At 50.3% G+C, this 21,198-nt stretch overlaps 1 protein-coding gene across 3 annotated transcripts; it reads left to right on the top strand.

The window, feature by feature from the left end:
- Positions 1 to 2,843: 2,843 nt before the first annotated feature.
- Positions 2,844 to 20,962, top strand: LOC140914632 (2-hydroxyacylsphingosine 1-beta-galactosyltransferase). 3 transcript variants are annotated; one of them, XM_073352964.1, is made up of 7 exons: positions 2,844 to 3,199; positions 11,371 to 11,437; positions 13,388 to 14,232; positions 18,152 to 18,291; positions 18,404 to 18,480; positions 18,820 to 19,039; positions 20,054 to 20,962. In XM_073352964.1, exons 3-7 carry the CDS (start codon positions 13,390 to 13,392, stop codon positions 20,367 to 20,369), a joined length of 1,596 nt encoding a protein of 531 aa, XP_073209065.1. In that variant the 5' UTR covers positions 2,844 to 3,199; positions 11,371 to 11,437; positions 13,388 to 13,389; the 3' UTR covers positions 20,370 to 20,962. The 3 variants fall into 3 exon arrangements, with proteins under 3 accessions (XP_073209065.1, XP_073209066.1, XP_073209068.1); XM_073352965.1 differs by lacking the exon at positions 2,844 to 3,199 and adding an exon at positions 5,551 to 9,590; XM_073352967.1 differs by lacking the exon at positions 2,844 to 3,199 and adding an exon at positions 9,599 to 11,281.
- Positions 20,963 to 21,198: the final 236 nt, after the last annotated feature.

Raw genomic sequence — 21,198 nt, 5'->3', positions numbered from 1 at the left:
CTAGCTAAACTTTTATGCAGCAGTGACGTCTCTCTGCTAGCTAAATCTGGCTTCCTGTGTGCAAAGAACATAATGGGGGACAAATCCTTAGGTAAATACCCATGTAACGAAGTTAGCAGGTGAAGCACACAGACATCTGAACACACATGCAGGGGAATGAAGTTCTTATGCCCGCATTAACTCAAGGGACTGACCAAGGTCTTACGTACTGTGGGTTTGTTGTGTTGCTTTTTTCCTGCAGTACAGGAGGTGCTGCCAGGGTGGTGGTGGTGGCAACACTCCCCCTAAAGCAGCAATTTTCAATATACTGGGCATGTCACAAACATGCTGCTCGCAACTTAATCTATTCCCAGGGCAGGGGCGGCAAGGGCTGGGTGCTGACTTGGGCAGAGGCAAGAGCAGGATCTGAAGGGGCTGAAGCAGCTCTTGGGGAGCACGTAGGAACCAGGATGGTCAGGCTGGGGCCAGGAGTAGTGAGCCACCAGGACCTACCTTCCCAGCCACCCCCACTGCCAAGTCTCAGTACCTCTCCTTACTCCCCCTCTTATGCTTGACACCCCAACTGCCCCCTGCTCCCCATTGCAGTGCAGCCAGCCCCTCTATCCCCTCTGCTCCAGCCTCCCTCTACTCCCCCATTCAGAACAGCCAGCCTGACTTCACCCCTGCTGCCCTGAACTCTCCCACTGAGCACAAGCTCAGTCCTGGCGCCATGGTGGCTGCATCACTTAGCAGCTCCCTGTGGTGGAAGTGTTGGTGGGGGGCACCTGTCTGTGCCTTCCCTCTGGGGCTAAGCTGGCCATACTCAGTCCCATCTGGGGCAGGGGACCAACCCAGGTGGTGAGAGCCGGGCAGCCAGTGAGCCCTCTCAGTGACCCCCTCCCTCTGTCCACAGTCCAGAAATGGATGGATGAGGGCCTGGACACCAGTCTTCCTATGGTACGTGGCCTGGGTCCAAAGTTCCCTGTAACCTGCATGCACAACATCGTATCCACTTTTTGTCTGGTCACCTTTGCACTTGTAGTGTGCTATAGTATAACTACAGATGTTTTCTTCTCACTTGTAGCCACACTGCAGTGGGTGAGTCCTGTGTAAGAACACATTGGGTGGTGAGGTTAAGGGAATGGGTAAGCTATTTTAGGGTAACACACTTCTAGAGCCCTTTACCTCTGCAGTTCTACAAGGTTCAGTCCTCACATCTCATATAATTTTGGTGTAAAGTTATTAGGGGAGCTGGTCCAATAACACCAGCTGAAGTGCTGCCAGCCGTACATGTCATGTACTTCAGTGCTTCGAGATCAGTACCAGGTCAAGCTGAACACATGTAAGACAGCCTTGATGCAGAGGGGAAGAGCATACTACTTGAAAGGACTTCCCTCTAATGCATCTGTGAGCGGTATGGCAATTTCTTGCGATATCTTGGACAAACGTTATTGAACTAAGTTTCAGTATCCTAGGAGTTCATTGCATTAAAATGGCAAATGTTTGTTTGTTTGTTTTGAGGTTGTGTGTAACTTGCCTAGGAGCCATGATTAATGTAAACCTTGGGCAGTGCTATGGGCCGCAAAGGACTCTCTTAAACGATGGGCTAAAAAATGAACTGTTAGTTAGGAAATACTTGGGAAGAGAGGAACATAAAGGTCCGGAGGAGAGCATGATCTTCTAAAGCTTCGCCCTGGGGATGGGACCTTGGTCTAGGAATTATCTACTCCCAGGATCAAGAGGCCCAAACTGTACAGAGGAGTAACTCTCCGCTTCATGAGGTTTTGTTCTGAGCAAAGAGAATTACAAATTTGTAGTGACAGAAAGACGCTGGGTAGGGTTTGAAAGACATTCACTGGCCACAGCACTTGTTGGGGTGATCTTCTTAGCATATGGGTAGGTTTTGATTGTTTTCTCTGTAATGCTTTTACCTTAAGAATAAATAACTAGAAAACGGTGTGGTAATTTAACTGTGGCAAATACACCATTTGCTGTCTCTGGGAAATAAAGCAGGCCTGCTTAGGTAGTGTGACTTTGTTGGGGAGCTCACTGTATCGGCAGGGAGCTGTGCAACCTGAAAATACCCTGATCAGGAGGGGAAGAAACGTAGGTCTTCACTCAAGAGCGGTGATAGCTGGAGAGCCCGAAGCCTGAGTGGGTGCCTTGACTGGAGTCGAGAGGGAATGCAGGTGCAGTTGCCCTGAACTGTGACAGTTTCCCTGGCTGGAGATTTTTGCCCACAGCTTTGAGGCATGTTTGGACTCAATGCTTTTTGATGATCAAAAAGCCATCATTGGAGGAAAAACTCCACCCACTTGGATGTGTGGCTGGCTGGAACACTGCCCTGGTGTAAAGGCTGCAGAGTTTAGCCACTCCTATATACATGTTGTGATCAGTCTTGTTCAATCCACCTAGGAAGGGAGCCATACCCCTTTCAGGAGTACAAGGGTTTACAGAAGGCAGCAGCCTGTCTACTAAGTTGTGTACAGTGTAGTGCCTTTAGTCCCTGGCTTCCTGGGGAGCAAAGAACAGTTTCATTTGAAAATCTTTAGGGGCTGTCCCTAATTCTGGAGCTATGCGGGTGGGTGGCTGGAGGACTGGCCTAAGGAGAGCAGGGATCAACTCTACCAGCGCGGGGCTCCTGCTGGTGCCCTACCCCAAGTAGCCGCCCCATGGCCCCAGCTAGCGCCAGACTCATCTCCCAGCGCACGATTAACGCCTAAACTGCAGCGCGGCCGTTTCCGCCCCCTGGCGGGCACAGGGCCGAGCTACACCTGCCGCCTTCTCTTCCAAAGGGTGCAGGCGCTGGGAGACCGTCACATACACCCCCCTGGCCCTGGGGGCCGCGCCTGGCTCCCCCTGCCTGCCGGCGCTGCGGCAGGGGAGGGCAGGCGCCACCTCGGCCCCAGCTGGCGCTGCATCCCCGGGGGCCCATGACCGCCCCCTAGCGGGGCCCGCGGGCGGGAGGCTCCCAGCGGGGGGCCCGGGGCGCGGGCGAGGCCGGGCCGCTCCGCTTGCCAATGGGAGCCGGGCGTGTGGGCTGAGAGGCGGGCTTCGCCTGTGCCGGCCGGCCGGGCTGAAAGGCGCCGGCGTGGGAGGCCAATGCCAGTGATAGCTGCCGCATCGCTGCGCGCCTCCCCGCTACTGCACCTGCCCCGGCCGGGCGGAGGGAGGCGGCCGCGACCCAGCTAGCCCCGCGGCCGCCTTTGGAGGCGCACAGGTGGGTGAGAGGCGCTGTGGACTGGCGTGGGGCCGTTCTCCCTCTGGGCCGGTGGCGGGGGGCAAATCCTCCGCCTCTAGTCCTCCCTCCCCCCCCGCCGGGCCCCGATCGCCCTCTGCCTGGCTCTGCGCTAGTCTCCCGGGGGCCCAAAGAGGCTAGTGGGCTCCACCCCGGCCGCAGCAAGGGAGTGCCCCCAGCCCCTCAAAGTGCGGGCCCTGATCCGACCGCCTAGCCAATCGCGGCCCCAGGGCTGGGATCGCCCCTGCTCTGGATGGGACCTCAAAGCCTCCAGGTGCTGGAGGAGAGGCCTAGCTCCTGGAGCTGGCTGGAGGGTAGAAGCCAGCTCGGAGCACGTGGGCGAGGTGTGAGCTGGATGAGCTACCGCTGGGTGCCGCCGTCTGCTCTAGCTGAATTTGCGAACGGCTCACGCTCCTTAGAGCCTATGTAGAGTCATTCAGTCAGTGGCGTTCCCTCTGTTGGCAGGGGTGTCTTTGGCAGCATTGCCCAGGGAATGACGGGACCTCCACATACGTGCTGCTACCGTTAGCTGGCAAGCTGTGCTCTTTTGCTGCTACAGTGAACCAACCAGTACAGTAGCTGGTCCTGTTTTACAAGCCTTAGCCTGGAATCTTACCTGCTGCTGCAGAGGGGCAGACGCAGCTCCAGGTCCGCATCTTCCGCACCCCCATCCCCTTCCTGCTAGTGCACAGAAAGGGGATTTGGCCTTTCCTTTCATCTGCAAATGTCTCCTCTCCTGATGTTGCCTGCCTCCTCTGTCTTACTCAAGATGCTAAAATGAATCTGGGCAAATTCCTGCTGAATAACTTGGTAAACTTGAACCCGTTTTCAGTTTGCAAGTTTTTCTGCAGAGGTGTTGGGAAATTCTCTAATGGGCTAATCAAGATTATCACCAATTTCTTCAATACTTCTGGATGTGAAGTGCCAGGTTTATAATCCAATATATGATTAGAAATGTTCTCACCCTTGGCTGGTTACATAAATAGGCACTCAGATACTGTGGAGCAGGGTGTGGTTTAAGATCCTAGATGGATAAACTAGGCAGGGTTGTTTCTCTTGTCTGTAGGGACTCCTTGCCTAACTAGCTGTGTGTAAATTTTAGTTGTGAATTTGATTCTAAAATTCATGACCTTTGGCATCGCTTATGAATGTCCCAATGAGACTTCCTTGTGACAAATAGCCGTGCACTAAATTTAACATCCTGAAAATTAATAGTAGTAAAAAGTAACCAGAAAAATACTTTTAACATTCAGACCGAAACTTAGCTAGACCCTGAGCCTGCAAAGATTTATGCCTGGGAGTAGTCTCGTTAACTTCAGTGGAACTAAACGTGTGCATGAGTCTTTGCAGGACCTGGACCCTAGAATTTGAACCGATATTCACCAACATTCTTCTTCTGTCATTGACTCGGCTCTACTAAATAAGATTAGGCCTTATCATCCGTAGGGCATCCCCTGGACAATGGCTCCCTATTCAGTCCATTTCTCATTAACCTTTGTTTATGGTAGTTCAGCCAGTTTTCCAGACTGGTGAGCTAATTTGAATAACCCTTTCTGAGACACAGTATTAACTGCTTCACTAAAATTCAGCTATATCTACTGCTGTCCGAATGTTGTAATGTCCTGTGAAGAGCAGTTGAGCTTGTCTGGCAAGTGGTGTTCTTTATAAATCCTCAGTGCTTCCTACTCATGGTTTCATAACCTTGTAGGATGTTTAATTACTTTTTTAAAAATACACTGTGTTACTACAGAGAGAAGCTGTAATTACAGGGCAGTAATTGATAGGATTGCGTCTTTCCTTTGCTGAAACTGGACACTCCAGTATCTCCTTAGTTCTTTATGGATTCTAAAAAAAATATTGTTAGTGATCCAGTAACTTAAATTCTTGAACCCCTTTACTATCCTAGCATACATTTCATCTGAGCCTGTTGCTTGGATGTGTGAACTTTCCAAGTATTCTATCAAGTGGTGTGTCTTCAAGGCTTTTGTCCTTTTTTGTCTTTCTAGACCTTTTTGTCTCTGAGTCCAGTGTCTCAGCTGATTGGTCATTTAGTTCCTTTCTTGTTTGTTTGGGACCTACTAATATCCCAAAGCCAGGTGTAATTTGTAAAGGCCTGTTTTTAAAAAAGAAAAAGCCAGAAATATCTGAGCACTTAAACTGGACAGTATCAGACAGCAAATCCCTGTGATGATTAAACCTGGTGATACTCAAAATAAAAAGAAAAGGAGGACGTGTGGCACCTTAGAGACTAACAAATTTATTTGAGCATAAGCTTTCATGATGTAGCTCACGAAAGCTTATGGTCAAATAAATTTGTTAGTCTCTAAGGTGCCACAAGTACTCCTTTTGTTTTTGCAAATACAGACTAACACAGCTGCTATTCTGAAACCTGTCAAAAAGTACTCTCAACCATGCTTGTAGTAGTTTCCATTGCCTAACATCGACTCTACAGACGTTCTAGGCCTCGGAGTGATATGTGGTGTTGTGTGGGTGTGTTTGTGTTGTGCTGGGAGAGTTGTGTGGACTTGTGTGGGTGGCAAATAAGGGTGTATGCTACAGTGAAGGGCCTTATGTGTTTGGAGTTGTGTATGCTGGTTGTGTATGCTGGCTGGCTGTTGATTTGTATCTAGGGGGTTGTGCTGTGAGACTTGTGTTGATTTGTGCGGATTGCAGTTGGGTGCACGGGTGTGGCACTATCCCTCATACAACCAATGAAACCGTTGCATGCAAATTAGCTGTAGAGAGTAAGAGTGGTGAATGGTTGAGTTTACCTCTGATATCTCAATGGTCTAGGTACATGCATGCCTTACTGTAGCTGTACACTACATGCATGTAATTTGTCAAGTAAAAGCGGCTGAGAACCTAAAAATTGGATGGTAGCAGACTGTGAAACCCAGTGATGATTAAAACTGGTCATATTCTGAATAAAAAAACTCTTGACCATGCTTGTAGTTGCTTCCATCCCCCTTCGTGTCGGTTCTACAGACATTTTAGGCTTTAAAATGACACAAAGAGTGACCCTCTGGGATATTATTGTATAGATTCTCTCTAGTGCTTCATTTTATATATATATATATATTTTTTTCTGTTCTGCATAAGGAAATGACTATATCCGTGACAGTTTTGTGTTTAAAATCTCCCCCTGCTGCTAGGGTAAATCTAGCCTGGCTTTGCTATAGACCTTTGCTGGAGTGGTTTGTGCAGAACGCTACAGGACCATGGGTTCAAGTCTCACCTAAGAATCTCGTAAAGGTAGTGTCGCTGACTGGTTGACTAAGCCAGCTTGGTAAAACGATGGCCTGGACCCAGCGGTGATGAAATCCACCGAAATATAAAAATATTTGTTCAAAAAGTGAATGTGGGTTAGACTTTCCTGCCTGAGAATGTGCTCTGTACAGTATTTTGTCCTGGAGGCTTTTTACTAGAGTTTCCTCTTAGTTCTAGAAGTGCCTGTCTGAAGTGAAATATTAGCCTATTACCTGTTTACACAGCAGTATTACCCATATTGCTTCAGTTTCTGCAAACTCATGATAACCACACTTGTGACTTTCTTAAGGTAGCTGCCACACCATAACCAGCCCAGTAACTGAAGCCTGTTATTAGCAAGCTGCTGAAAGCAGCTGCAGTCACTCTTTCTGGATCAAACTAGGGAGAAGAAGCGAACACTAATTTCCCACCCAGGTAAGAGCCTCTGGCATCCTTGAGACAAGTCCTTTCTTTCCTTCTGGCTTCAGATGAGCTACAGCTGTGCTGCACCACTCGGCCCATCATTTAAATAAGGAAACCAAAAGGGGAGATATTCCTTCCTGCTCTGGGGAAGAGTTGGAAAGACAGCAGGCTGCAGCAGAGAGAAATGCTTCAATGCCTTTCATCCACACAGAGCACAGAAGGGATTCTTGGTGCTGAGGAACTAGACATTAAAGTGTGTGGGCGGGTGGAATATTTACATCCCAGATGCCCTGGAGAAAGAAAGGAATGAACTTCCACCTTCCACATTTAGGAATTCTGCTCTTCTGAAGCCTTTATAGGTAAATGCATTGGGGGGAAACTTTTTGAAGGAGCAGGAAAGCCTACATCTGGTAGGTGAAATATTCTTTTGGGTATATTTGTTAAACCTCAGACAGATCAGGTATATAAAGTCTCTGGAATTACCTCTTTTTGCTATGGAGCCCTCTGGAGAACTAGAGTTGGGAGAGGCTCTTTCCCCAGTGGTACTTTTAGAGGGGTGGGCGTAGGGAATCTTCTTCTAAGAGCTCTCCTCCCAACCAAGTGTCAGAAATGTGAACTCAGCCAACAGGCTTCAATGCCAACAAAGCAATCTGACTGCCCATGCGCTCCCCCTCACTTCGTGAGAACTGGCATGGCCAAATTCTTCCTCGGAATCTGTGCACTGAAACAGAGAAGCCAAAAGCTGATTTGAAACCAGCCGGAAAAAAACTTGTTCTGTATCAAAAATCTAAAGGGGCCTTATTTTGCTTTGTAGTTCACTTTTCTGCTTATTCTTGGATAGGCTGTTCCTTTCCTCCATTCTGCTGGTTCAGAGCTGCACTTTAAAAGGTGTAGTAATATCTAGGCTGACCAAAACAGGTTCTCAATTTGATCATCATTCTGGCATGTATCAGCGGGAGTGTTGTGAGAAGGAAAGACACGAGAAGTAATTCTTCGGCTCTACTAAGCACTGATAAGGCTTTAGCTGCAGTACTGTGTTCAGTTGTGGGCACCACATTTTGGGAAAGATGGGGACAAATTGGAGAAAGTTCAGAGGAGAGCAATAAAAATTATTATAGGTCTAGAAAACATGACCTATGGGGGAAGGTTGAAAAAATTTGGGTTTGTTTAGTCTGGAGAAGAGAAGACTTGAGGGGGGGGGGGGCAAGTACAGAAAAAGAGGAGGGAGAAAAATTGTTCTCCTTTTCCACTGAGGACCAGACAAGAAGTAATGGACTTAAATTGCAGCAAGGGAGCTTTAGGTTGGACATTAGGAAAAGCTTCCTGTCGGGATAGTTAAGCACTGGAACAAATTACCTAGGGAAGTGGTTGAATCTCCATCATTGGAGGTTTTTAAGAACCGGTTAGACGAACACCTGTCACAAATGGTCTAGAATGGATAACACCTAGTCCTGCCTCAGTGCTGGGGACTCGACCAGATGACCTATTGGGGTCCCTTCCAGTCCTATGATTTTTATGGACTTTTTGGCACTGGGAGAGGTAGGGGGAGGAAGTGTCTCGAATGTAATAATATCCCCTGGTCTAGATTACCTTGTCCCTTTAAATTTTTTAATTGATTCAAGCTAAACCAATAGTAGGATGAAATAAGAGGGTGCAGCCCCCTTTCATGGACATACTGACTGACATCAGTTCCTAAATGAATTAAGATAAATTGGTACAATTTTCCTGTGTAGACAAAGCTTAACGGTCAGAGATGTAGTGAATATAGGAAAATAGAGAGGTAAACAAAACCTCCAGGTAATAGTTTACTACTCCCAATAAAAATCTGACCTCTGGGCAACCTCTCCTTCTGCCTTTATCTTTGACTGTAGTCGTGAGCTGTAGTTCACGAAAGCTTATGTTCAAATAAATTGGTTAGTCTCTAAGGTGCCACAAGTACTCCTTTTCTTTTTGCGAATGATGAGAGAGATTTTTCTACATGTCCCTGGAGCAACGGATTGATTTGGTGTTGGAATGTTGCTGGCATCCCAGGTATGCCACAAGGCTTAGTCCTGAAGTGGTAAAATTTCATGAAGAAACAAAGGCAGTTTTACATTGTGACCTGTCATGTATGGGCTCTGTGTCATTGTGGGGGGAGGGGAGGGGAAGGGAGGATTTGTCAATCTGTGGGGCTCAGATTTCACAGCTTGTCATCTTAGGGTATGGGGTTTTGGTTATTATCCTATACACCGAGAAGGGACTTCCTCTTTCATCTTTAACCTTATATAGGGAGGCAGGACAGGCATTGACAGTATTATAGATTCAAAGATTTTACAGCCAGAAGGGACCAAGATGGTTGTCTAGACTGACCTCCTGTGTAACATAGGCCAAAGAATTCGTCCCAGTTACAACAAATGGTGAGCCCTTCATATTACCCATTTTGGCTCGCTCTAACTCATTCTGCTTTTTGTTGCTTTTTTTTCCCCGCAAGCGTTAGCGGGGTGTTTTAGGTGCGTTTTTTTCTGTTTCCTGTATAGATTTGTTTTAATTACCTTATTGAAAGCAATCTCTCATGAAGTCACAGTGATCTCCTCCTTTTTCCTTGCATTCCCTGTTGGAATCTGTTCCTACTGGCCTATGTGCAGTACAGACCTGGACTGATGTGTTGGGCCCCCTCAATAGGGCCCCCGGCGCTAGCCTCGCTATAGACTGAAAGACAAGGAGGGTGAGGTACTATTTTTTTATTAGAGCAGCTTCCGTTGGTGATAGAGACAAGCTTTCAAGCCCCACAGCTCTCCTCCAGGTCTACTGTAATGGTTCTCGTGTGCAGGGTGCAGTACCATCTGCTGCCAGTAGGAGACTCCTTGCAGCTTCAATGGCTGCGATACACCTGGCTGTCCCTAGCGGGCGGGCGGCTGATCCATCAGAAGTCCCTGCAGGCAGCAGGCTCGGAATCCAGGCAGGAGTGGGGTTAATCTGGATTAGCAGAACAAGCTGGTCCCTCTACTCTTGCATCTCCAGGGCCAGTGGGATGCTGGAAGGGGGAAGGATGGGACTGAGCTGGTGGGGTGTCTTAGTCTTGTAGAGGGGAGGGGATTGCCTGGGCCGGTGCGCATGGGATCCATGTCTGAGACGGCTGGGCAGGGAGAGAGGAGTGGAGGGAAAATAATGGGGTGTGTGGGGTGAACACGACTGGACAGGGAGAAGAGACCTGAACTGTGGAGAAAGTGGCACGGACCCTTTCCTATATCCGCACCCTGGCCCTTTGCTATAGAGCATCCCAGCTCATCAGTCAGAAAAAGGGCTGGGCTCCCTTTCCCACCCACCCCCACCAGACCCCCCTCCCCTCTGACACCCCCACCCCAGGCTCCCAGCACTGAACTTGTCAAATCTTACCATCCAGCCTGCAGAGTGAGGATTGGGGAGTGGGTACCTGCAGCCATGACTCCAGCTGCGAGGACTGGTTGTCAGGCACTCCGATGCTGCAGTGATGTGCATGGTACAGATAGAAGGGGTTCCATAGATGCAGTTAGTGGGAAGCCTAAGACGTGCCTTTGTGCTCTAAGCCTAGTCCCACTTGCACTGTGGGCTGCAGTCAGTTCCCAACCCAAGGCCATCCTGAGAACATGGGGAGGGGAGAGTTGAGGCAGTTGTGAGGGGGTGGAAGAGTATCCGTCAGGTGGGAACATATGGGGCCAACTCAGGGAGAAGGAGAGGATTCTGGTAGATCCCATCATGCCTCGCTGAAGGGCTTGTGGAGAGATGGGAGATTCCTGGGTCTGGATGCTGCTCCCCGCATTGCTAGGGATTGAGTCGCCCAAAGAGGGGATGCCAGCACCACCAGCAAGGCACTGGGTCAGCAACAGTCCCCTGCTCTGACATTCGCACCAAAAGCTTATTTATTTGGGTCGTCCCAGAGATCAGGGCTCCCTTGTACTCGGGGCTGTACAAGGCTGTTTGTCCCTGCCTTACAGAGCTATCTCAGGAGACAAGACAGACAAAGGAGTATCAGTGTGTCTAAAAAACCATGTCTTGCATTTCCTTGATTTAAATGGCAACTCACGTCACTCTAGTCCCCTCCTCAAGTTATACTCCCCCTCTGACCTGTTCTCCCCATACACGCCCTCAGAAAACTCACCCTCTCTCCCAGCCCTCCCTGCATGTTCTCCAAGATGCTTGTCCAGCCCAGGCTCCACAAGCTCACGTTCACACACCCTCCCCTCTAACCAAACCTCCCTTCCCAACCCCAGTGTCTGCAGAGTCTTCTCAGAAAGTATCCCCAGTGCTTTTGCGTGGCAGACTGGAAGGAGCCTTGCTCTGGCTTGGCAAAATTGACATGACTCCTTGGCTGACTGATCCTCCTTCTCCTGGTGTTCCATAGGGAAATCGGGGCTCTGGATGGGATGCTGTAGCCCAGTGAGTTGAGGATCAGGTGGCTTCATTTCCTGGGTGAGGGGATGCTGCCCTGTCATTTTGCTGACTGTCATTTGTCCTCTCTTCTGCAGCTCTACCCCAGAGTCTGCAGCGGCCTCTGCCAGGAGAGAAGAGCCCCTTTCGTTCAGTAAGGCACAGGTAAGCGAGGGAGTAGGACGTGGTGTGGGGATCTGTAACTTCTCTAAACGTCTCCTTTCAGTCCCTTGCACAGGTCCGTGGTGCAGCCCCCATCCTCTGGCTTTACCGTGTGCCTGTCCAAGCTCCCCTGTAGTATCTGCACCTTCCTCGCTCTGTGGACCTCGTGGGAGCCCCACTCCTGCAATTCCTCCATTCCCAACCTAATCCTCTTCCTTCCCCCTCCTCCAAGCAAACATTTAATTTTCCCCTGTGCAGTCACCACAGCTGTCTCCCCTCAAAGCGCTTTCCAGAGTGGAGTTGTGATAATTCCCCACCAGTTGCATCTGTGTGGCATGGTGCCAGGGAAGGGTCCTGGCAAGCAGCTGCTGAGGCTCTCTGAAATGGGCTGTTGTAGTCCTGTGTTGCTGACGGAAGTTGGCCAGGGAACATTGGCATGAGAATTTCCCATCCCCACATCCCCTTCACCTTTCTGGGCTGCATTCCCCTTTCAGCACGCAGCCTTATTAGGTGGCACCAGAGTTGGAAGAAGGTTGCATTTAGCAGGGGCTTGTTTGTTTGCCTCTTTTTTTGGGGTGGGGGGGAGAGAGAGGGTGTTGATCAAGTTAGTGTGTGAGACCTGGGCAAGATCTTCGGCCAACTTCTGCTCTGTCACGACCCTGCAGCTCCACTGATTTCCATGGGGGTTGGTGGGTGTGAATGAGGGCAGGAATCTAAACAATCAAAAATCCCATCTTTTCTATTCTGTTTGCAACATGTCTGAGGGCACGTTCCTCCCAAGCCTCTGCGCTGGATCTGCCTCAGGACAGTCACTTGCTTGTGAACGTTCCCAGATAGGGTCCCCTCTCCCAGAACGTAAGCTTTGGCCAAGGCCCCATGTCTTGAGGCACGCTGGTTTCCAGTGATGTGGTGATGCCCCTGGATTTGTGCAGTGGCACTGTGCAGAACTTTGCTTCCAGTTGGGAATTATATAGCAATATGAAGGCGTTCCCTGCGGGAGGGGGTGTCTTGGGAATGATGTATTGCAGTCATGGCTTTATGTGTCCTCCCACAGTGGCAAGCCCTGTGGGCCCCTTCTGCTGCTCCTACCACAGCTGGCTTTCCCCTTCCTCCAGCGAGCTGTACAATCTCCCCCCCTTTTTGGTGTTCCAAGGGCCACAGGAGAAGCTGCTACGCGGCTCCTCAGACATTCAAACTGTGCCAAGGCTCAGTCGCCCTGTGAGCAGGCCTGGTCGGGCCACAATCTTGCACCCTCTCTGCTCTCTACAGTCAGGACTCTCACTGCTTAGTGCTCTCTCCTTCGAGTGCAGCTCCTCTCTGGGAAACAGGCCGAACGCATGTTCGGTCTCAGCCTTGTTCAGTTGAGTCGTAGCGGCCTGGGATCTGAGGGGCGAGCCGAGTGCTTCCCCCATGTGCATCATCACCGGTAATAAAGGAACTGCAGGCCAGACTGTGCCGTCGGCACAGCCTCTGTGAGCCCGCTGTCCTTTCAGCAGGACGTCACGGACTGGAGCTTTGTAAACAAGCCGGTTGGTACATAAGCCGGGGTAGAATCCAGCTTCCTCGCCGAGCTGCGTTGGCTCTGCCCGTGTGTAAACTGCGGTAAAGACTTATCAGACACACCCAGGGAGCTGGTCTGCTGTGAGGGAAAGTGCTGCTTTTCCAGAGCAGCCCCAGGCTTTAAAAAGTAGCTGTGAGGGAAGAGGCAGGGGAAATCCACTTAGGGCCTCTTTGTGGGGAAACTACAGAACACAGAAACAGATGAGGAGGAAGAGAGGGAAGTAGTGCATGGAGAAGCCTGAGTCATATTAAACGTGTGACCTTACCTGTGGAAAGTCTCCATCAGTAGGTGGTGACCACACAGGGCACCTTCCCTTCTCCACAGCCCACAGAGGAAGTGTCTAGGACCTACAGCACGAGTCGGTCAGTAACTGCCCATTTCTCTCTCTGCAGCGATGGAGATGAGGCTGCCACCGCACCCTGTTGCTGTCCTCCTCATGGTGGCCACTTTCAGTCTGGACTGTTGCCATGGTGCCAAGGTGCTGGTGATGCCCACCATCGTCTTCGACAGCCACCTCCGGGTCTTCATGCGGGTGGCGGAGGCACTGAACGACCGGGGTCACAATGCCACGCTTCTCCTCCATGAGGGTCGGGAATCTGAGCCCTTCCTGCCAGGCCTCCGAGTGCAAACATACAGGGGGATCTTCAGCACAGAGAGTGCAGATGCCTGGGTGCAAGAGAAGATAAAGCGTGTCTTCCAGGGGAAGAAAACCTCCCTGGAGATCTTCTCCTTCCTGGAAAAGTATTTAGAAAACTGTGATCTAGTGCTGGGGGATGCAGCCCTCCTGCAGCAGCTCCGGGGTGAAGGCTTTGACTTGTTCTTGGTAGACCCCAACGAGATGTGTGGCTTCATTCTGGCCCACCTCCTTGGCATCAAATATGCTGTGATCTCCACCGGCTTCTGGTACCCAGCTGAGATCGGTGCCACTTCCCCTGTCGCCTATGTCCCCGAGTTCAACTCCCTGATGACGGACAGGATGGGGCTGGTGGGCCGGACTTGGAATCTCCTGGTCTACATGATCACTCGCATCGCCACCAAGCTGGTCATCCTGCCCAAGTTCGACCGCCTCATGCAGAAACATGGGGTGGAGCCGCAGAAGTCCATGCTGGAGCTTGTCTATGGGACAAGCCTCTTCTTCCTGTGCAACGATGTGGTGTTAGACTTTCCCAGGCCCACGCTCCCCCATGTCATTTTCACTGGGGGAATCCTCGCTGAGCCTGAAAAGCCACTTCCTGTGGTAAGTACAGGAGGAGGGGCTGCTTACAGGGGCTGCTGGCTTTAGAGTTCTGAGGTTAACTTTTCTGGTGCTGGCTAGGGCGTCTATGGGCTGTGATCAGAGATCAGTCCAAGGTGTCTCTTCCCTTGAGGAACCTGATCAGCACCGGTGAACTTCACAAATTGTGCAACAGGCCATGAAACCTGTATGGCATCTCTATGCAGTTCACAAGTGTGTGTATTGGGGTTGAGGGGGAGATGGGATGCAGTTTTGGGTCCCCCATCGCATGTCTGGAACCTGTAATGCTGCCTCCATCCGACAATGCTGGGGAGTTCTGCACTGGCAATGACAGTACCTATCCCGACCTGGGAAAAGCCCAATATTGACTTCTTCTGGGCTCTGAACTGAGCAGTCTCCTCTCTGTTGTCCTGTTGCTTCACCAGTCTTTGAAGCCTCCCCAGGTTTTCCTTTTAATCCTTTTCCCTCAATCCTCCCAGCCTCCATAAGTGACCTTTTTCTAAAAAAGATCATTGCACAGGCTCCCTGCTCATTCTCGCTCTGATCCCACATTGAATCTGTTCCATTTACAAGTTAAAAGAAGTTTCTCCCATCCCACAGCTGCCAGCCCCGCAAATAGCAGGGACGCAGTGACAAATGATGGATCACTCAAAATTTCCCTGTTCTGTTCTTTCCCTCTGAAGCGTCTGTCACCAGCCACCATCGGAAGACAGGATGCTGGGCTAGGTGGGCCATGGGTCTGACCCAGTATGGCTGTTCCTATGTAGCATCACCAGTACTAGATTCTGAAGGCCAGACTTTGCTCCTCAGTTTCCCCTGTGCTCAGTTTCCCCTGTGACACTTCCCTGCAATTGGAATTGAGCGTCAGGAGCCCTGTCTACACTAGAGCTCCCATAGCTGCTACCACTGGTGGAGCTCTGCTATTTGGAGGAGTGCTGGAAATGTTCAGCGAGAACAGGCTAATGTGGCCTGGCTTGCCGAGGGGTCCCCACACTCAGTCAATGGATTGAAACTGAGACAAAATGCCAGTCTCAGATGACAGGCTTGGTTAAGATTGTGGATAAATATCCATGAAATTATGAGTGGTAGAATGTTAGGTGCAACACTCTTTTTAAATTGAGAACTTTGGAATAAAGGTTCCACTTGACTCTGCCCCTGTGGGTAACAACCCTTCCTCATAGTGCCTGAGTAACATACAGAGGCTACAGAAACAGTTCGGAACACCCCATGTATATATCAGAGGGTGGATGAGACCTGGGGCCAATCCTGCCAGGTGCTGAGCCAAATCCAGCAAAGCACTAAAGCACATGCTTACCTTTAAATGTGAGTTGTCCGGTTGCCTTGCATGGGATTACTGGTGTACTTAAGCATCCTATTCTGGATCAGCCATATGCCCAGCATCTTGCAGGACTTGACCTGTAGTGGAATACTGGCTGTGAGATGCTGTGCTCAAAGGGTTAAGAGGTGAGATGGTTGGTTCAGCTGTTTGCATCTGGGTTGTAAGATGCTAGGGCTGAGGAGAGAAAGTCATTTGGTGGGAGGGATAGCTCAGTGGTTTGAGCATTGGCCTGCTTAAACCCAGCGTTGTGAGCTCAATCCTTGAGGGGGCCATTTAGGGATCTGGAGCAAAAATTGGGGATTGGTCCTGCTTTGAGCAGGGGGTTGGACTAGATGATCGCCTGAGGTCCCTTCCAATCCTGATATTCTGTGATTTGTAGATCTGCATGTAGATTAAGCTATTTCCATTTTGAACTGGGGCCCAAACCCTGATGACCTAGTATGGAAGCAATCCCAGTAGCTCCGGTTCTTTATATCCTTATTGTATTTAAGGTAGCTGAGAGTTTGTGGTCTGTGCTGGAAATGTGGATTAGTATTTGTGTTAATATAGGATATTCTTGGTGCGTGGGTGGGCATTGATACAAGGTTGGCTGCGTTTCCAGAGAGAGCTTTAATGATGAAATTCCTGAACTTCTGATGTTGGGTTTTTATTATAATAATGTGGGTAATTTATCTATTTACAGGACTTATAGCTACTTCTTAAATACCCAGAATTTCCTGTTTCTTTAAAAATGTAGGTTTTACAGACAGTTGCACCTCCAGAAGAAAACCTTTCCTGACATTCAGGAGAATCTCCAATCATTTAATTTAATCTCTGACCTTCTTGCTGACAGAATGACCCACGCTATCAAGAAAGGGTTAAAACCCAACCAGCACTTGTCAGGGGTCTTAAAGGGTCAGATATTGTATGAGAACAGCTCTTTTCACTGTTGAAAGAAAATAGATCTTTTCACCTGCTGACACATCATACTCTGACAATAGGCCTTTTTGAAGGCAAATGATGAAGCTGTTCCCCCCCCGCCCCGCAATCTTCCCTCACAGACACAGCCCCTTTTATTTATTTTTGAAAACTGGAGGGGGGGGAAATTTCCCTCTTACATCTTAGGCAAGGCCTTGTCAATATTTGTTTTTAAGGACGTTGGAGGTTAGAGTGAGATTTTTCAAAGGTGTTTGATGGGAATTGGACATCCCCTACCTCGAGGTGGTTTTGAAAACCTTCCCCTGAAATCCTCCAAATTTAGGAGAAGAGCCATGGGAAACCTAAGGAGGTGGAGATAAGAACTGGGATCAGTCCAAATCAGTGTGATAAGGGAAAAGTGGTTCCCTGTGTTTGCTACTGCAACTTCATAATGAGCCAGCTGGCTAAATTCCCTTTGTTAAAGAGAGTCAGGAGTGTGTGCCTGTGTGTGTGTGCACACAGAGCCTTTTGGCAGCCTGGAAAACCTACCTACACCCAGGAGTGCTGGGACAATTTTTATAGTGGGGGTGCCAATGATGAAAATAATGTATTTGGTGTTTGTTATTACATCATCAAGCCAGGGGTGCGGCAGCACCTGTAGTTCCCGCCCCACTGCCTGCACTTAGTAACTGGGGCCCAGATCCTCAAAACCAGTGGAGGTTAGGAGACTAAATACCTTTTAAGCAGGGGTTCTCAAACTGGGGGTTGGGACCCCTCAGGGGGTCACGAGGTTATTACATGGGGGGTCGCGAGCTGTCCGCCTCCACCCCAAACCCCGCTTTGCATCCAGCATTTATAACGGTGTTAAATAGATTTAAAAGTGTTTTCAATTTATAAAGGGGGTCACACTCAATACAAAAGTCACCAATTTTATTGTCACCAATACAAAAGTTTGAGAACTGCTGCTTTTGAGGATCTGGGCCTGAAGGACTAAATCAATTAGTCAGCGGTAGGTACTAAAGACAAGGTTGGACGCTTCCCATCCGCAAAATCCTAATGAGACCCTGAGATCCGCAGCCATTGCCAGCTGCTGGGAGAGAGGCGTTGCAGGGATTTCTGTCAGGTGCTGTCCCTAGATGCTGCTTCAGGGGCTCCTTTCATATCTGCATCTGGCTAGTGAGTCCTTTCTGATGGTGAGATGGAGAAAGTGCCCAGTTCACCTCACATCCCTTCCAGACCTGCCTGGTTTCTAGAAGAGGACACGTCTCCACTCCTATCCAGGCCTGGGCCTGTATTTTTGGGGTCCTCCTCACCAGTCCTCACTCCTGCTGCTCAGAGCTTTCCAAAGCAGTATAATGAAACTGGCTTTCTTGATAGTTTCCAACACCGGCAGAGAGGCTGACCAGAGCCCAGGTAACTTTGCTCTTGCCTGGCAAAGCTATGATCCGAAAACACAGCTGTTTTCTAGAACCATTTGCCAGCTCAGTGAGACCACCTTGTGCGGGGTTCGGTGGGGGAAGGCGTTCTTTATAGCCAGATCGTGTCCATGAAAACTGAAGCTCTACAGGTACTGATGCGTGACGCTTCCCCCTCTGAAGAGAGGGCTTTCCCATGGTGGTGGTGGTGAGGTGTCTGAGCCCTCTGGAGGATAGGCTGTGAGGCACAGCTGTATGTGTTCACCTGCAGGGCCTGCGCCTCTGGGTGGAAGCTGCGGATGCCGGTGTTGTCGTTGTCTCCTTTGGCATTGGGATCCGAGCACTCCCGAGCAACTTGGTGGAGAAGATGGCTGGGGCATTTGCACGCCTTCCACAGAGGGTTGTGTGGAGGTGAGGGGGCGCCTTTCTCTCAGGATGTAGTTTGGTGGGGATTGGGGCTTCCAGGGGTGATTCCAGCTCAGTCTGTTTTCTCTTGGTTTCCCTTCTCTGTTTTTTCTGGCAGATACTTTGGTCAGAAGCCAAATAACCTGGGTGAGAATACGCTGATGATGGAGTGGCTGCCCCAGAATGACCTGCTAGGTAAGACGGAGAGAAATACCATAATTCAGAGTTTTGCTCACAACCAGAGCAAAGAAAATGCCACTGTAGTGTGTGTCATCCAGAGCACCTCTGATCAGAAGGCAATCGCTTCCTTGTCTAGTGGAACCAACCTCTGCCCCTTCTGCTCCTACAGGTTCTAACCAGCTCACTGTCATGGCAGGAGATGGTGGGGTCCTTCAGGGTTCCACACCCTCCTTCTATCCCAAAGATATGCCCTGTTTCTCCCAAATCTGTACGAGTACAGCAAGTGTTTGTTTGGAGAGACTTGGGCAAACTGGGGCATCTGCTGGGGGGTCACTGTCTCTTGCTTCTCTGTAGGTCACCCCAATGTGAAAGCCTTCGTCAGCCACTGCGGGATGAATGGCATATTTGAGGCAATTTATCACGGAGTGCCGGTTGTGGGGTTCCCTTTCTATGGGGACCAGTTCGACATCATGACAAGAGTTCAGGCAAAAGGGATGGGGATTCTCATGGACTGGAGCCGAGTAAGTGAAGAGGACCTTTACCAGGCCATAGTCACCGTTCTCTCTAAGCCCAGGTGAGGCTCTCTGAGTGATGGAGCTGTTGGGTTAAATGGGAGCAGATGAACAGTTGGATGCATCCTCCTTTTGGGATCCCATAACAATTGGCTCAAGCAGTGGTTCCACCAGGTGCGTCGCTCACTTGCCTGGACACTCCAGTGCCTTCTGAGCTTTAAGACTGATGCCGGCAGCAGCCAAAACCACAGGTCTGCCCGTCTTTACGGTGAAAGGGAAACTGATCTGGTTTTGTTTGAGTTTCCCTTGGAATGGTCCCTGAGATGCTGCTGCTCAAAACTCTTCCCCTTTCAATAGCAGCATGTTATCGGGTCCACCGAAGTCCTCACCTTGCAATCTGCTTGGTCATGCCCAAACTAGCTTTATGCAGAGACCAGTAAACACAGACAGTGCTAAGGCTTGTATGTACAAGATACAATTCTTCACCTGCTTTTTAAGATCCTTGGGCCAGCGAGTGACTTCTGGGTGATACTGGCTAGAATGCTCCTGAGAGGACCTGGCAGGATCCTGTGTTTGAAGTGCTGTCACATGGCCCGCTCCCTTAAATTACTACATACTCTCAACTGCTGTTGACGTCAGGGTGCTTGGCACTATGCGGGATCAGGCCCAGGGTCAGAAAAGGGCCTCTGCCACCTGCCTGCTCCCACTAGGATGTGAGAATCCAGCCGGGTCCTTCAAGCCCCTGACAGTGATGCCTGTTACCAAGATCCCATCACTAGAATTTAGCTAGAATTTTCACCCCGCTCATGATGCGTGAGGCAGAACAGACTCTGGCTGGCATGGCCTTAGCTGCATCAGCTCTGCAGGGCTAACAGGAGTAAAACTATCAGTGACGGTGATTGTAAGGACCTGGGGAACAGATCTAGAGCCTGCTCATGAGAGGTGGGAATTGAGGCTGCTTGGTTCCTTGTAGGCTTCGGGCCCGTCATGAGTCAGAAGGGGCTGTTCTACCCAGAGAAGTGACTGTGAAATAACAGTGGGTGACTTCTTTTACTTTTTTGCTTCCTGTCTTGCAGCTACAATAAAGCAGCCAAGCAGATCTCGGCCCTGCACCGAGACACGCCTATGCACGCTCTGAACCGCACGGTGTACTGGCTGGAGTACGTCCTCCGCCACGACGGAGCGCCGTACCTTCGCCCAGCCGTCTACGACCTCTCCTTCTACGAGTACTTCTGCCTGGATATCCTTGCTCTCTTCCTTCTCTGTCTGGCCGGCGCTGCCTATGCTCTGTCCAAAGCCATTGTGTGGTACCGTGGAAAGAGTGTCAGTTCCGTGCATCTGAATGGCAACTGTCTGAATGGCCACCTCACAGAGGGGAAGAAGGCGCAGTAGTGCGCGGTGTGCTCAGGGCGCGAAACAGACTCCAGTGCGAGCACGCACACCGCCCAGGCACACGCAGAGACACAAGCTTGTCCGTCAGTCTGATTGCTGCTCTCGTGGCTGGGAAGAGGGGGAAAGAGCGGTGCAAAGGCCCATGTGTGCCTCTGTGTACAGCACACGTGGGTGGGGACATGGATCGAGGCATGGGTGGATGCATTTGGCCAGGACTGTGGGAGCATTGAGGCGGGGCATGAGTGGGTAGGTTTCCGGGGAGGAACATGGGGTTGCTCCCTTTTTTATTCACAATGGTTTAGATGCTGGTGTTACCCTTCTGGCTTGCTAGGGTCTGCGGTGAGGCATAGGGGGCAGGAGTGGTGCTTTGTCTGGGGCAGTCACCGTTTCTCCCTTGCTCCATTAGCGAGGCCCCAGGAACTCAGGACTCCTTTGGGCACAGTGGGGCAGCCGACTTGGGGTAGGGGAGGGCACCCTAAAGGTTGTTTAAAAATCAGTCTTTGTTAAATTTCTTGGGCAGAGGTTCTGGCTGCTTCCCTTGGTGCTCTGTGCTCTAGGCTGTGTTTGTGCTAACTTATTTTTTAATAAACTGTCTTCTTTCTTCTGAGCAGTGGTGTTTGGTCTGTGTGAGGCGCGCCTCCTTCGAGGCAGAGGCTGCTGTAGCTTTAGTGGGGCCTTACTCAAAGCCAGCTCGATTGGGGCTCTCGCCTGATGCTGTACAAGCCCCTGTCGCCTCCCCACACGTCTCTGTATGTGCTACCGTGCTCCTCAGCCAAGTCTTCCCTCCCTGCCATGCTACACGCTCCTCTGCTGGGTTTTCAGGCAACAC

The sequence above is a fragment of the Lepidochelys kempii genome, chromosome 7 (genome assembly GCF_965140285.1).
Source record: "Lepidochelys kempii isolate rLepKem1 chromosome 7, rLepKem1.hap1, whole genome shotgun sequence".
NCBI classification, from domain to species: Eukaryota; Metazoa; Chordata; order Testudines; family Cheloniidae; genus Lepidochelys; species Lepidochelys kempii.
Note: the sequence above shows the minus strand (reverse complement) of the source record. Positions and strands in the feature narration are given on the sequence as shown.

Excerpts from the sequence above, each read along its gene's own strand:
- LOC140914632 (XM_073352964.1), top strand. The coding sequence starts at position 13,390 with ATGGAGATGAGGCTGCCACCGCACCCTGTTGCTGTCCTCCTCATGGTG. Across the intron at positions 14,233-18,151 it reads CTGAAAAGCCACTTCCTGTG|GGCCTGCGCCTCTGGGTGGA; the intron begins GTAAGTACAGGA and ends GTTCACCTGCAG. Across the intron at positions 18,481-18,819 it reads GCCCCAGAATGACCTGCTAG|GTCACCCCAATGTGAAAGCC; the intron begins GTAAGACGGAGA and ends GCTTCTCTGTAG.